Here is a 14,628-nt window from a genome sequence, read left to right on the forward strand (position 1 = left end):
CTGGCAATCCAAATTTACCTTCGGAAGATGAGCGGTGGGGGCTCCAAGAAAACAAGAACCGTCCAAAGATGTCCATCGTTTGCTAGAAAAAAAATATTTGTTAGCCAAGTCGTGTCAAAGTGCCCGATTTGGGGTATTACCGACACGGTTAAAATCTTCCTTTAGGTTCGGAATATAAAATCGCCCGAGTTGCCCCACTTCGCTTCATTCACCCGGGCTGGTTCGACGATGATGACGACGAGGTTCACATCCAGCTAAGTCTCTCTCTCTCTCTCTCTCTCTCGGAACCAAGGAACTCTTTTGTCTTGTGAGATGGCGATGGGGAAGAAAAAAACGAAGAAGCTGAGGTAAGGCTTTGAGAAACTTCGAAGGTGCCGGGAGGTTTCAGTGAACCGAGAGTGGACTTAATGGGGAGGGAGAGCAAGATGGGGAAGGGACGGTTTTGTCGCTTGTGATAACAGCTGGCTAGACGTTACATATATTTCACTGTTTAGTCCTAGTGAACATGACGCAAATTTTTCATGTGTACATAGTTACCGCTAGTGAGACAGGAAGAGGGCCTAAGCTATTCCATGTCGTGGTTGATCTCAAACCACATAATATTTATATTTACTGCTTCACTGACAGGAACCAACATAGTGTACCTTAATTACTTAGGCCAAGGATTTGAACTAATTAGTCTTTAGCTTTATCACTACTACCTTTTGCATGCTAATCTTACCGGAGTTACAGATTTTTGGATCTCTAGTTTTGATGACACAAACAAGTTTCCACAAGCTTTATTTTACTAGGGCACCACGGAGACAAACTAGTTTCTACAAGCTTTATTTTACCAAGCACAACAGATAATTTGTGCACTGAGTTTACCTCACGAGTCCGAGATTGATAATACCCCATGCTGCATGGGGCCATGCCTTCTCCTTTGCCTTGGCAAGCATCACCCTTCCCCAAGCGACCCAGCCCTCCCAGGTCATCCTCTTGTCCCAGCTGCTTCCCCACTCTATCGTCAGCCTCAGCCCCATCTCTGCCTCCCTCTCAGCTTCCTCATACCTCTCTAAGTTCATATAAACTTGAGCCAGCACCAGATGAGGCTCCCCAACAAATGGGTTCTTCTCACAGCTTCCCAGCAGCAGCTCCTCCACCCTCTCCCACTTCCCTTCCCCCCAGTCACCACAAACAGCCTCCCAGTACAAGTCCCTTGCAACAATCTGCTCCTGGGCATCCAGCACCTTGGTGCAGCCATCAAACACAGGTGGGATCACCAGCTCAATCTCCTCATCTCTATCACCTTCGCTTCCCCCTCCTCCTCTCTTCCTCTCCTCCAAGTAGATCTCCTCCTCCCTCAGTATAAGAGTGTACAACGCACCCAGCTTTGAATTCAAATGCATCCACAAGCCTGGCTTCCCAGTGCCAGGCCACAGCACAGTCCAATTGCTCCCGCTGTACTGCAGCCGCCCATCATCATTGGCGAACATCTTATCTTGGTAGTCGAAGTACTGATCGCTGAAGTCGGCGATGGACATTAGAAGGAAGATAGCGACCATTCTCCTCGACACCGCCACATCCTCCCCGGTCTTGATGTGCTTCACCGTGATCCCTCCTGCTGGGAGGAGCGACTGGAGCTTTCTCCGCCATGGCTCAGAGGAGCTGAACACGCCGTTCTGCTTTGCCTCCCTGAGAGAGGCTTCGGAGAGGGCAAGGTGTTCGACGAACTCGGCGTCGGAGTAGCAGAAGAGAAGGTCATCAAAGATGAGGGTATGGCGTGGAACGACGCAAAAGAGGTGGATGAGGCGCTCGGCCGGTGCACCGACGAGGCTGCGGACATAGTCACGGCTGGTGCCGGCGTCGAAGATCGCGAGGTTGACGTAGGAGTTGGAGTAGGCGGAGTGAAGGAGGCCGCAGCGGGCGACGGGGTCGGGGGCGCACCACAGCTTGAGGATGCGGTAGACATCAGTGAGGTGGGAGAGGAAAGAGCCATGCTTGTGGAAGCACTCCCCGGCGCCAACAGAGCGGAGGACGGTGATGAGGGAGGGGAGGGCGGGGTCGACCAACTCGAGCTGCTCACGGAGGAAGGGGCGGGCGGCGTCGAGGAGGGTGCCGAAGTCCCTCTTCTGAGGGTAGCAGCAGGAGGAGGAGGACTGAGGCGTGTAGGACGGCATGGTTAAAAGCTCAGCTAATCAAATGGTTGGAGGAGGATTGGGATCTTTTGGTTTTAGAAGGTGATGGAGAAAAGGAAAGGCCAAGAGCAGAGCCGTAGGAGATAAGGATCTGCCAGTGGTTAAGATGGCGACAAAAGCGTGGAGCCGGGGCGGATAGAGACAAGAAGACCGTCCGAGAGCATAGCATCCCATGCGGCGGACGGTAAGATTTTTTTTTTAAAAAAATAATAAATATTTCATACATTATGAAAATGGATACACTCAGTAATACTAGCAAACAATAAATTGCTGCAATGCCTTAAGCAAATCTTCCTCCTCTGCCACAGAGTGTTTTTTGAGTGGTTCGCCACATACGCCGCCACTCCGTTACTCACCATATTCGAGATGTTTCAAAGCAAAATCTGGAAAAAAAAATAAAAAATAAAAGATGCGTTTATCCCTTCTCTTTTGTACTATTTTTTATACCTACTGTGTGTACCGAAAAAAAAAAAAATACTGCTAACAAATTCAGCTAGATAGACACGGTGGTCCAACTAATAATAAGATGCACGTGTCGTCTTGGTGGACAATTTTTTAATTGGACGAGGTCCATCTGCGCAAGATTTCGCTACGAGCCGTTGTTATTGGGTTGCATGCGTTAAGGCCGGTTTGTTCACGGGTCAGGGAGAACCACATGGTCCAAGCTGGACTTGACTCAGGCCTGGGCTGCCCAAGCCCATTAACAATAGTGGTATCAGGACCTGTCCGGATCCAAGAAACGTTATGGCGTTACTTTTGTTTAAATTGTGCATCTTTTGCTAAGAGTCACCGTATGTGGCTACTTCTTTTATGGACTGGTGGGGTTCGACTGCTTCTTTAAAATACTTCCAGTCCCCTTGATACCAAAAAGACGGAATCGAAGAAAAGGAACGGATAGCATGACTTCCACTATTTCTCTTTACAGCTAATTTTGTTCGATCGTCTATACTCGGGTATTCTTTCCTTGTTTTAATGAAGAAATTATAAATCCGGTCAGTGAAGGTCGTTTTCTGCGCGGCGTTAGACTGAATCATGCTTAAAACAAGGAGAGAAACTGGAGGTTTGCCCAAGTATGCGTGTTATATTATATATATAGATATATTATTAGAATGGAATCCCAGAATAGGAAGCGTATAGTTTTGCTTTCACCTCTCTCCATTTACATGGACGAATTGTAAATGTTAAAAAAGGGAAACAACTTTCAAAAGTTCTGTGCTTCCTTCCCAGGACTGCTTTCTCTAACAACATACGTTATACATCGGTTGGAGTTTGCTTGCTGCCACGGAAAACATTTTAGAAAGGATAACTATTTTACAAAGGATAACTAAATAGAATAGAACTAGGAATATAATTCCAGCATAAATAGGATAAGCAATGATTCTCACGTACGATGCATTAAAAAAGGTAGTGATTATTGTAGAACTCGATAATAATAGAAACAACTTTAAATCAAATTATTTTTTTCATATTTACGCTTCCTGCTATCGTTGCCTTAGTTTTGTATCTTTGTAGGAGTTTGCCTCAAAAAATGCTAAAAAATTATTCTCATTTCTCACCAATTATTTCTTTTCTTTTTTTTTTTCAGTTTTCTGAAAGAGGTGTACTTATAATAGAATTGTAAGGATATATAGAAATTTGGTTTAATTTGGTTGAATGTTTGGAGATATCTTTTTATGGTTTTTACCTTGTTAATTACTTATTTCTTCTTTAAGTTTGAAGCAAACCAAGTGTTACCTACTTGAGAAAAAAATTTAAGTTTTAAATAAATACTCTCAGCATCTTTCTGTTTAGTGTCCTCCAACATTTCAAAAAAATTATAAATTTTAAAATTGTAAATCTTATTTGTCACCAAAGCAAGAAATTCAGGACGAAGAAAATTTGCTTCATAACAAAGAACCAAGAAAATATATATTCCTAGCATTTAAGATGAAATTGCATTTCTAGCAGTTTCCATATCATGTCAATTGTATGAATTTTTTACTCACACCTTTTGCGTCATCTTTAAGATAATTAACGAACTACTCACGCAATTTTATTATCCACATATTCAATATTCCTTTGGTTAAAATCAATTTTTGAATTTTGGCAAAGAGCCGGTGTTTGGCATAGGGGATTCAATTTAAATCAAATTTTTTTCCATGTGCCTAGAATTTGAATAGTTTTAATTCCCTAAGAGCATGAGCTCAAACAGTGCGGGCTAGAAGGCCAATTAGCATGATTTTTCATGGTTTGATGCAATGAGTTCTTCAAATTTAGCAATACGAAGGGCGTCTTTGGATGCATGTAATTAGGACATGCATGTCGTCCGATTACATGTAATTAGTTTTAATTGTTTATTTACTATTATACTCCCAATGTTCACTTTTGTTGGTTTACAGTTGTAATAAAAAAAATCATCTCAGAGCTCTCTGTCTCGTGCATCCCTATGATCTCCTTATCAGGATATGGGATATACGGCCACTAAGGCCTGTTGTTGCCGCTCATGGTGTGAATCCAACCGTTGCATTTAAGTTAATAGCTGCAAGTGCGATGCATGCGAGGAGAATGGATTGTTTTGATCACATGAGAGGAAGCAGCCATGACCATGAGCTCTGTTGGACAAATGCATTTCTACTTCTGTAGCTCTACCCACCATTGCAATTGATTTTCTACATCGAGCAAGAGTGATAATAGTTGGTATATTTTGTTCATAGTGGGTTTATTTCTAGAATGGTCGCGATCGCCGCCGCATCGCCCATATCGGAAATGGAGAATTCTTGCTCGACTTGTAAGTATCGGAATGCCAAATATCTAGGTGGTTGCCAAATATGTGGGATCAGAAGATTGTGCAAGAGTCCTCTATTTTCAAGACGAGCAATTTAATGGTGATTTGAGCATGAACCACTTTCTATTATATAAACGATGCACCGTGGAAGATCCAGGATCTATTTGAAGAGCTTTTCATCAACACCATCGCGGGAGGAAGTAAAGGTGGGTCAATTTCATGGACGGTGACGAGGGAGGGGGTGGTGGGATCGACCAACTTAAGCTCGTCGTGGAGGAAATGGCATCATTGAAGCTAATTAGAATCCTCCGAATGGGTGTTGTGCATAAAAGAAGTTGGTGACGGGAGTGAGATTTATAGGGAGCTAATAGTGGAATGAGACAATGAGCTAATAGCTTTGTTTTCACACGCTAACACAGGTTGCATCTGCTAAGCTCGGTTGCTGCACAAGCTGGGGAGTGCAATGGCTCTATGGAATGAGAAATTTGGCTGTTAGTAGTTATGTTTTCATTTGGAGAACAAGTATCATGTGTGGGGCTTTATTTTAGCAGTTATGTTAGCCTCTAGTCGCGCAAATCTCCAGGCTGAGGGCGCAGTGTGCGCATACGTAGGCCACGGTCCATGACTGGCACAAGTTCTTCTAGGCCTGCTTCAATTTGTTGATGGACGAACGGGCTTGGCCCATTTGGTTACCGATGGCCGCCTAATCTGGCTCGAGTATGGTCCTAAGTGTTCGAGCCCGGTCCTGTCCTCCACAGTTTGTGAAATTCTTGGCCCAACAATGTCATGAAGAAAATCCCTCACCTGACTTCGCATTCTTTTTTTTTTTTTAAAAAAAAAAAATATTGCAGCATTGTTCCTTGACTACATGAGCATAAGTCGTATAATTAATAACTTGATTATCCAATCAATCAACCAGCCTGGGGTGCCATGCAAGGCTAATATCTTGCCAGGAGTATGCATGGCTATGGATTTGACTATAATCAGAAGAAGTTACTGCCAAGCTTAGAGGTAGGTGGGTTTTTTTTTAATATATATATATTTTTATGACAAGGGAGGCCGGTAAAGCAGCCACCCAGCTTTTATTATAGAGCAAAAGTAATTACAGCAGCAGAAGAAAAGAAAGAGTTATAGCAGCTAAAATAGATTAGTTTAGAGCGAGACAATATAACAGAAACAAAAGCAGTTGCAGAAATAGAAAAGCAGAGAAAAACCAAAAAAAACAAATGATGCAACTTTAGCTCAACAAACAACCAGCTTGCTGTCCCACATTGAGTAATTCATTTGCTCAAGTACTAGCACTATTGAGCTCTATTTTATAGGATAGGTAATTTTTTATTTTGTGCTAGATTTTTGCGTGCTCATTAAGCAACTTTGCGTTGCGGAGAGTAGACCAAAAAGAGAATAACTATAAACTTTCTGCAGCAACCAAGCTTATAGAAGATTGCTTATTCATGAAAATTTTGATATTTCTTTTTTTCTGGCACGACCATGAAATGGCGCCAATGAGCATCAGAACCATCGGCTGCACAACTTTGAAAAAATTCATCTTCCTTCAATCCAAACATATTCCTTCAAAAGTTTTGTGAGATTGCAGCACACTAGCTAAAAGACAAAACTCTAGAAAAATTGGTCCACAGATTCGATAGAGTGGCAACACAGTACACATTCTTCCATACTTTTTTCATCTCTAGTATTGAGTCGTTTGTCCCACAAAGCCATAAGAAGCATTTTACTTTAAGTGGCACTGAAAGGTTCCAAAGTGAGGAGGCAAAGTTGCACTTCACTTTTCTAGAATTAATGAACTGATAGTAGGATACAGAGATGAACGTTCCTTTACTGCTTAGTTTCCAAACAACCTTATCCTCATCTTTATTCAACACAGGATATCCATTTTAATTTCCTTGAAATTGGCTGATTTGTGGAAGGACGCAGTATTGCTATCACCCTCGAGCAGCCATTTGACTTTTGCCCTCTGTTTCCAACGGATTTTCTTAGCTTTATAAAGATGAAACAACTTCCCTTTGCATGACTCTCGAAGCTCCTTCTCATCATGGATAATGGGATTGAGTGCCTCCTTTCGATCTGGATCCTGAATAATATTCATAAGCTTGATCTTCTCAGTTTTAGCCGAAGATCTCACCTTAGCTGACCAACCTTTGAGTGCATTCCTTGTTGACCTCAGTTTGAGCACAAGATTCACAACTACATCATCCGAGAAGCTCGAGCAACCACCTCATGAATGCCATCATAACTAAGCCAACTTATGTCAAATCTAAGTAGCCCTTTTGGTTTCTACAAGCCATTTAAGTATAGCTTAATTGGCACAGATCAGAACAGGGGTTAGGTAGTGCCTCTTGAAGTGAATTAGGACACAAGTCATCCATCTCGGTGGAGATTAAAAAAATCCAACTTTGCCATTATTGGACATTCTCTTCGGTTGCTCCAAGTATAGCTTTGACCAAATTAGAGGTAGGTGGCTGTGGAGTATTCTCAAAATAAATAAGATTAGCAATTCACTATGATTGACAGCACTAAATTCTCAAACTGAAGTTTATGATGATTTCAGACCAACATTGTTTATCTTCGATCTTTGCTAGCTGAGGTCCCAGGCCTTTGTAATGTCATCATCAACAAAATAAGGGGAAAGTAGTGCTATTCCATGCAAGAGCAAATGTTGAAAGCTCTCTTTTAAAAGATGCCAGGATAATTCTAACATATTAAGGAGATGCAGTACATACGTTAGCAAGAGACGGTAAAGGAGAAAGGGACTCTCTTGGTCGTTCTTGGTGACACTTTGCTGCTGACTTGAGAAGAGAGGTGCCGACTATCATACACAACAATTAATGCAGCTAAAACGACTCAATCAACAGGACACATGAAGGAGCCCTTGAAGCCTCTGAAAGGTGCATGGACTATTTTTTATGTTCTCAAGTGCCCCATGATTGCCTGTAAGAGTTCTGATAGCTGCTTGCGCCACCAACGGCTCTCTTTGAAAGACTGGAACGCAGCAGAAGGTCACGGACATGACGAGTGTTCGGCCAAGGAAAAAAATTAATAAGAAAGCAACTGGGAGTCACGCATCAAGGCCAGGTGGAGAGCTTCTCGGACGGAGCTATTGCTATCAAAGATACCACGTGGTTTCATTCCGCGGTTCCTTGGACCCAGGGGGATGTCTCTTACGTAGGTGTAAGACAAGTTGGTGGTCGTCTCAACAAATTCTGCTTTCTGCCAGTTCTCGTGTGGCATGAGAGTACTATATATATAACCCACAAGATGCTTGTGATGTAATTATTTTTTTTTCTCTCTCTTTTTTTTTTCAATCATTTTTGAAATATAATATATCATTATAATAAATATAAGATTTCAACGGTCAAATTTTTATTTTACATTAAACAATAAACTCTATTGATGGTTGGGTAGAAACTCTCATTATTAATATTAGTATCATTGATATCAACATTCATATGACGAATGAAAAACTCTATACTAACTGAGCCCGTGCAGAACCTCCTCTTATTAACACTAACGTTGCTATTATTGGTTTCATGTGAAGCATGAATTTTTTCCCCTTGTTCTTCTCTTTGCTTTTAAAATATAATATTGTAATGTAACAAATTTTAATAAAATAGAGCGTTTTGATAGTTAAATGTTTATTATACATGAACTTAACGATAATAGTTAAGCATGGTACTATCAGAACTATTATTTTTTGTTGCATAGTAAGCAACGAACAAAATAATTCTCGTATGGCATAACAGTAATATATAACTCATGCATATTGTTATTTTTTTTATTTTTTAATTATTTTTGAAATACAATATAATAGTATAACAAATTATAGCAGATAGGAGGTTCAACGGTCAAATTTTTGTTACGCATTAAGTAATGAACCTTAATGATGGCTGAGTAAAAACTCGCTATTAGCATGTGTATACCGATACCAGCGTCCACATAATGAACGAAAAACTTTGCACCAACCAATCATGTGTAGGAACTTCTTCTATTAATACTAACATTATTAATATTATTCTTATGTAAAGCATGGATCTTTTTCCCTTCTTCTTCTATCTATTTGAAAATAAAATATAATAATATAACAAATTATGATAAATAATGTTTAGAAGTTATTTTTTTTTTACATTAAGCAATGAACCTAATAATGTTTGAGCACGTTAATACCAAAATTATTAATATCCATAGAATATTAAGTAATAAACTTTAATTAATGATGGCCAACATATTAATACATATGTTCGTATAAGCTTAGTGATCGAACAAAAGCTTCTGCCATTAATAACAACATCCGTATGGCGAACGAAAATTTTTGCAGAAGGTTTATCTTCATATAGAAACTTTTGCCATCAATACCGACATCGTTACTTTCTTTATTTTTAATTATTTTTGAAATGTAATATAATAATTTGACAAATTATAATAAATACAAAATTTTAATAGTTAAATTTCTGTTGTATATTAAATGATGAATTCTATTGATGGTTTTATACGGATGTGATCAAAATGGGTGGTGAACGGATAACCTCTGTATTGGTGTGTGTGTGGACACACATACACACACACTAATTTTATAAACCATGTGATGCACGGATATAGTCATTTTCTCGGTTTTCAATTTGCACTTGAAATGTTATAGCGATGTAATTAATAAATTTTATTTGAAATGTTATGCAGGGTTGTCAAAACCGGAGAGGCGCTCCTGGAGAAAGGTAGCGGACGAGAGGCGGGCCACGTGGCATGAATCCGATGATGTGGCATATACACGCCTACGACTGCCACGTGGTATGGTCGGTTGAGATATTTTGGTCCCTGTCGGTCCAAAGCCTTCCCATGACGTCGCGCCCGCATCATCTGGCGTCCGTAGAAGGCCACGTGGAGGATTTGGGCGGTGGCAGGTACGATCCGTCCTTTTCCGCGCGCCGCCCGTGTGATTATTGGGGACACGTGGTTAACTTTATAGCACACGACAGTGGATGGAACGATCCACGCCTCTTCTGCCTCTTTTCTTAGAACCTTACATTTTGTAGTCCAATCAAACCAAATAAAATAGGCCAATTTTTTTTAAAAAAACACTTTGAGGAACAATGTTGACCGCCCTGATGTGATTTTTAGCTACTGCTCTAGTTATGCTGATCCTAAAATGACGTATATATGCATGAGACTTTTAGTCATCAAGAATTCCTTGGCATGATTTAACAAGGATATGATTATAGTTGAAGATAATGGATTACGAAGGTTGATCATTGTTGTTGTTTGATTATATCCTTGTTTATATAACAATAATTGTTATATAAATTGGTGTAATAATTTGAATTACAAAATATTATTTAAATTGAATGATCCGTGCATGCAAAGTTATTCTCATTTCACAGTAAAATGATGGCTATGTGATTATGTAAATGCATGTCATGCATATAGAACTATAGAACTATCTGATATATCTTTTTTATTATAAGGCCTCGAAATCCAGCCATGCATGGAACAAGTGACTATAATTTATTATTTCTCACTAATATAGTATAATTAGAGTTCATTATTTCTCTCTTGACAATGAGTTGGATACTAATTATTATAGTAGAATTATTTCTGTTATTTAGAACATGCTTACATCATTTCACAAGGACTAAAGAAGGAAAAAGGATGAAATGTGTAAGGCTTGCATATTCTAGATTGGCACAAAATTATAGTAGCCTTTTGCTTTAGTTTGATGCATATATCTATCTCTGCATATTTGAGAATTTTTTTTTGTCATAGCTATCACACAAAAAAAAATGTAGGACAAAACTTAAGCTGCTTACTCAAGTGTTACACCCTCCCATTCTCCAATGTACTATGCCATTCTCCAAAACTTAAGATATTGTACATAGACACATACAATATCCATGGAAATCCTTTTCAAATGGAACAATCCTAGATATCAGAGACCTTTTTGTCCAATTTATGCAGGGGAGAACGGAAATTGATTAGCACAATTACTTGTCATCTGCTTGTGGAAAAATGCGGTCATTATTTCTTTTTTTTTTTGAGGAAAAGTATTTCGATGTTCCTGCTATCAAAGAAAATCATTCATTTACTTCTAAACAAATTTAAATTTCATTAGTTCATAGACATTAGCTACTCATCCACAGAGTGACTGTAGAGACGCTAATCAACTAGATGATATTAGCACTTGTTTATTAGCCAAACCAGAAGATCCAAGCTTTCTCATTCTAGAAGCTTGGTACCCCTCTATGGTGGTGATAGATGATTGAAAGATATTTTGATGATACAATATTTTAACATCTTCTATACTAGGTAGCATGGAAACATTCTTTGGACCATTTAAACTTCACAAAAAATGTTTCCTTGTTTGCCATAAGAGCCAATTGGCAAAAGACAAAGGCAAGCCTAAGAGAACCAATCTAAAAGCATGAATAGTAAAAGCGTAGGACTTATTTAAAGCCTCCAGTTGCTGCATCTCTTGCAGCAGCCAGGCAGGCCTAATCTGCAGGACATTATTGAAAGAGAATGAATTCTTTTCTTCATTTTCTTCCAATGCAATGAAGGTCCAAAAAGATGCATGACTCTTCTGAAAAACTTGTTGATTGAGCCACTTAAGTAGCATAGCTCGTTGAATCCACTGAACGGGATAGACTACATATGAATTCACTGAATTCATTGATCTACTTAGTGAATAATCTTTAACAACGTTTTTAATTGCATGATGGATACATGTATACCTTGTCACCTTTAATCCCTTTGATTGTGAAGTGGATGTCAATTGTATATTTTGCCCTCTAAACAATGTTTTAGATCCTAGAGAGATTGGCGCACTGACAGAAGAAGGTAGTTTTCTTGAGAAACAGGAAGAGGTAGTTGTTAGTATAGTGTGATGCTATCATTTCTCATGATAGTGTATTTAATTGTTGTTCTTTGGTCCTACGTTTTTAATAGTCAATAATTTTATGGTCCCAGGTGATGTTCAGTTAATTGAAATGTCGTTGGCTTGATCACCAGTTAACTAATTTATGTTAGTCGTAGCTTATCCATAAAATATTTTCTTATAAGCACATAATGATGCATACTGAGGCCTATTCTTATCATATCCTAAAAGAACCCGGGAAGTTTCAATTTGATTTGTCGCCAAAGTTTCCACTAGTTGACAAGTTCCTATTAAAACAATTGCAAGATAACTCTATCAAAAAGAAAAATTTCAACTAATCCTTAGCCCTAATTCATTATGGGGTAAAGTTGTATCCTCGAAGTAGAAATTTCAGGGGAGTTGGCAATAGTATGAATGTGGAATAAGGAAATGCTCTACTATTTGGAAGTTTAATTGAAAGGAAGCTCATCTTGCAAATGAATGATTTCATTTGGATGATTGGTTTAGGCAGACAATTGATCCTTTTCAGCATATTGGATTTCTACCACTCCTGTTAATCTTCAACCTCTGACCATCAATATTGATAATTATAGGCAAGACCTTAAGTTCTGTGACATGATTACTGAACATAGGACCTATTGATGTCCAAAGACTGGGATCTATTATTCCACTAGAATTGGTCAACCATATATGTAGAATTTCTATAGCTAAAGGTTGCTGGTCAGCTCAGAAAGCACGGGGGAAGAATAGGGCTAACAAAATCAGCTTGAAAGAGGTCTATCATGTTGAGGAATAATCCCACATTCGAGAGGTTAAGGACTCTAATCGTGTTTATATAATTATGGGCCCATCCACCTACTAGTTTAAGCTTAGAGTTGGATCTTAACATGGTATGGGTGAGCACTTTTTGGTGGCATATGCAATGGAGGAAACCCCCTTAACAAAGCGAAGCTCCAATCTACCCGAGTTATTTCATGTTCAAAATCAAAGTCCTTTCTCCATACAGCAAGGTATTGGGACAACTTAGGTTCTTCTGAGCCCCCTTAATCTTCTCCCACTTATGTCAAATGGTTGTGCCCTCCCATTGGTAGAAAATTTTGAAGGCTCATCGGCAGGAGCTAGGTTTATAATAAGAACTATTGACAATAGGATGATTCAGTTCTCCGCAAGATTACTTCCTCACAGTTCTCTGGTTGAAGCCGAGTCGCAGGCTGCTTGGTTTGGGTTAGCACAAACCACATACAAGGCTACTCAGGTGTGGCACAAAGGTGATTCATACACTATTGTTCAGTGGCTAAACGATTCAAGGAGGCTGCATTCTCATCATCAATGCCTTCTACTTCAAGATCTTTGCTGACTAAAGAAAGTCCTGCTCATTTATAAAACTACACACATCTTTAGAAAGGGGAATCATGTTGAGATTCATTGCAAAGTCCTAATTTTATTAGGATTTGGGTCCATGTTAAGTTAGGTTGAGCCTTAGCGTCAATGTACTTAAATTTGCTTTTTAATGGAGGTGGGAGATGGTGATGTTTTGATCCTGTAGTGGGAGAGAGAGTATGGTTGTATAAAGAAGGGGAGAGAGTGACATGTGAGCTGGATTTTTTTGCTCTCCCAAATTTTTTCTTCCACCACTGTTGCTTGATTTGATTGGTGATTACTCCGAGACACATGATCTACATTGAGAATTATGCCATTGTACAAGCCAATCAGTTGATTAGTTAGCAAATCAAGGCTTAAAAGGGAACTTAAAATTTGACTATATTCCCTTTGACTCTTTTGAAGGTTTTGGATGTGTTTTTCTTAGGTTTTAATTGATTCGCTATACTCTTTTTTATTTTGGCTTTAAAAAAGCAGTAGTTTTAAATGAAATAACCTTTGACATTCCTGATATCCTAGAAATTAGCAATGTTTTATCAGTGCAATTGTGCAATATCATAATCAGCAAGTTTGGTTTGCCTATATGTGTATTTATGGTACATTATTTTATATTGCTCACGAGCATAAGTCAATGACTAAATAGATGAGAAAAGAATAAGTTTGGATTTTCTATGGTGTGTGGTTTGCACTATGAAATAGTTGCTTTTTTACTTTTTCATAAAATCTAGAAATCACCAAGAAAGATGCAAAATCTAGTAGTGGATCTGCGATCTTGAATATCACCATCTTAGTCTATGTAAGAATAAGCTTGAAGATCAACACAAGAATTTGAAGAATAGTACACTACAGGAAATTATGCCCTCAATATAGCATAATAAACAGAATGAGGGGCTCACATAAATGGACTAACAATGTAGACAACATGACTTTTATTAGGCTTGCAATAGTGAGATAGATAAACAAGTTGTCGATATAATGTGAGATTTGAAAGAAGAACTCCATTAGTAGATCGATATTTAATATTAAGCTCAAGTACTATAACAACAACTATACTATCAGTCAAGCTAGCACTACTGATATTCTGGCATATTTCACTTTCGAGAGAAACTATCTTCGAGATATATTCCGCACTTCGATCCCAATAAAGTGTTTACAGGACTTAAGTCATCCATTCAGAAGTATGTGCTTAAGTGGCATTGCATGGCATGTATACCATCATGATCACTTCCTATAAGGATCATATCATCAACAATCTAAGAAATCCTAGACTTACTTAGCAGTCTTATATTTTCCAAGTTACATACAGATAGTGGGATATACCGTGCTAGCAATTTAGATGATAATTTAAATATTATCCATGTCCCATTCATCAAGTTTAGGAATATAATTATCGCCAAGACGCTCCTTCTTACCACTAATATATTTTC

At 38.9% G+C, this 14,628-nt stretch overlaps 1 protein-coding gene across 1 annotated transcript; it reads right to left on the reverse strand.

The window, feature by feature from the left end:
* Positions 1-581: 581 nt before the first annotated feature.
* Positions 582-2,224, reverse strand: LOC103716547. The gene has a single exon (XM_008804586.4). The coding sequence runs from the start codon at positions 2,157-2,159 to the stop codon at positions 864-866; it is 1,296 nt and encodes a 431-aa protein (XP_008802808.2). The 5' UTR covers positions 2,160-2,224; the 3' UTR covers positions 582-863.
* Between the last annotated feature and the right edge of the window lie 12,404 nt (positions 2,225-14,628).

Source organism: Phoenix dactylifera, chromosome 17, assembly GCF_009389715.1.
Source record: "Phoenix dactylifera cultivar Barhee BC4 chromosome 17, palm_55x_up_171113_PBpolish2nd_filt_p, whole genome shotgun sequence".
Lineage (NCBI taxonomy): Eukaryota > Viridiplantae > Streptophyta > Magnoliopsida > Arecales > Arecaceae > Phoenix > Phoenix dactylifera.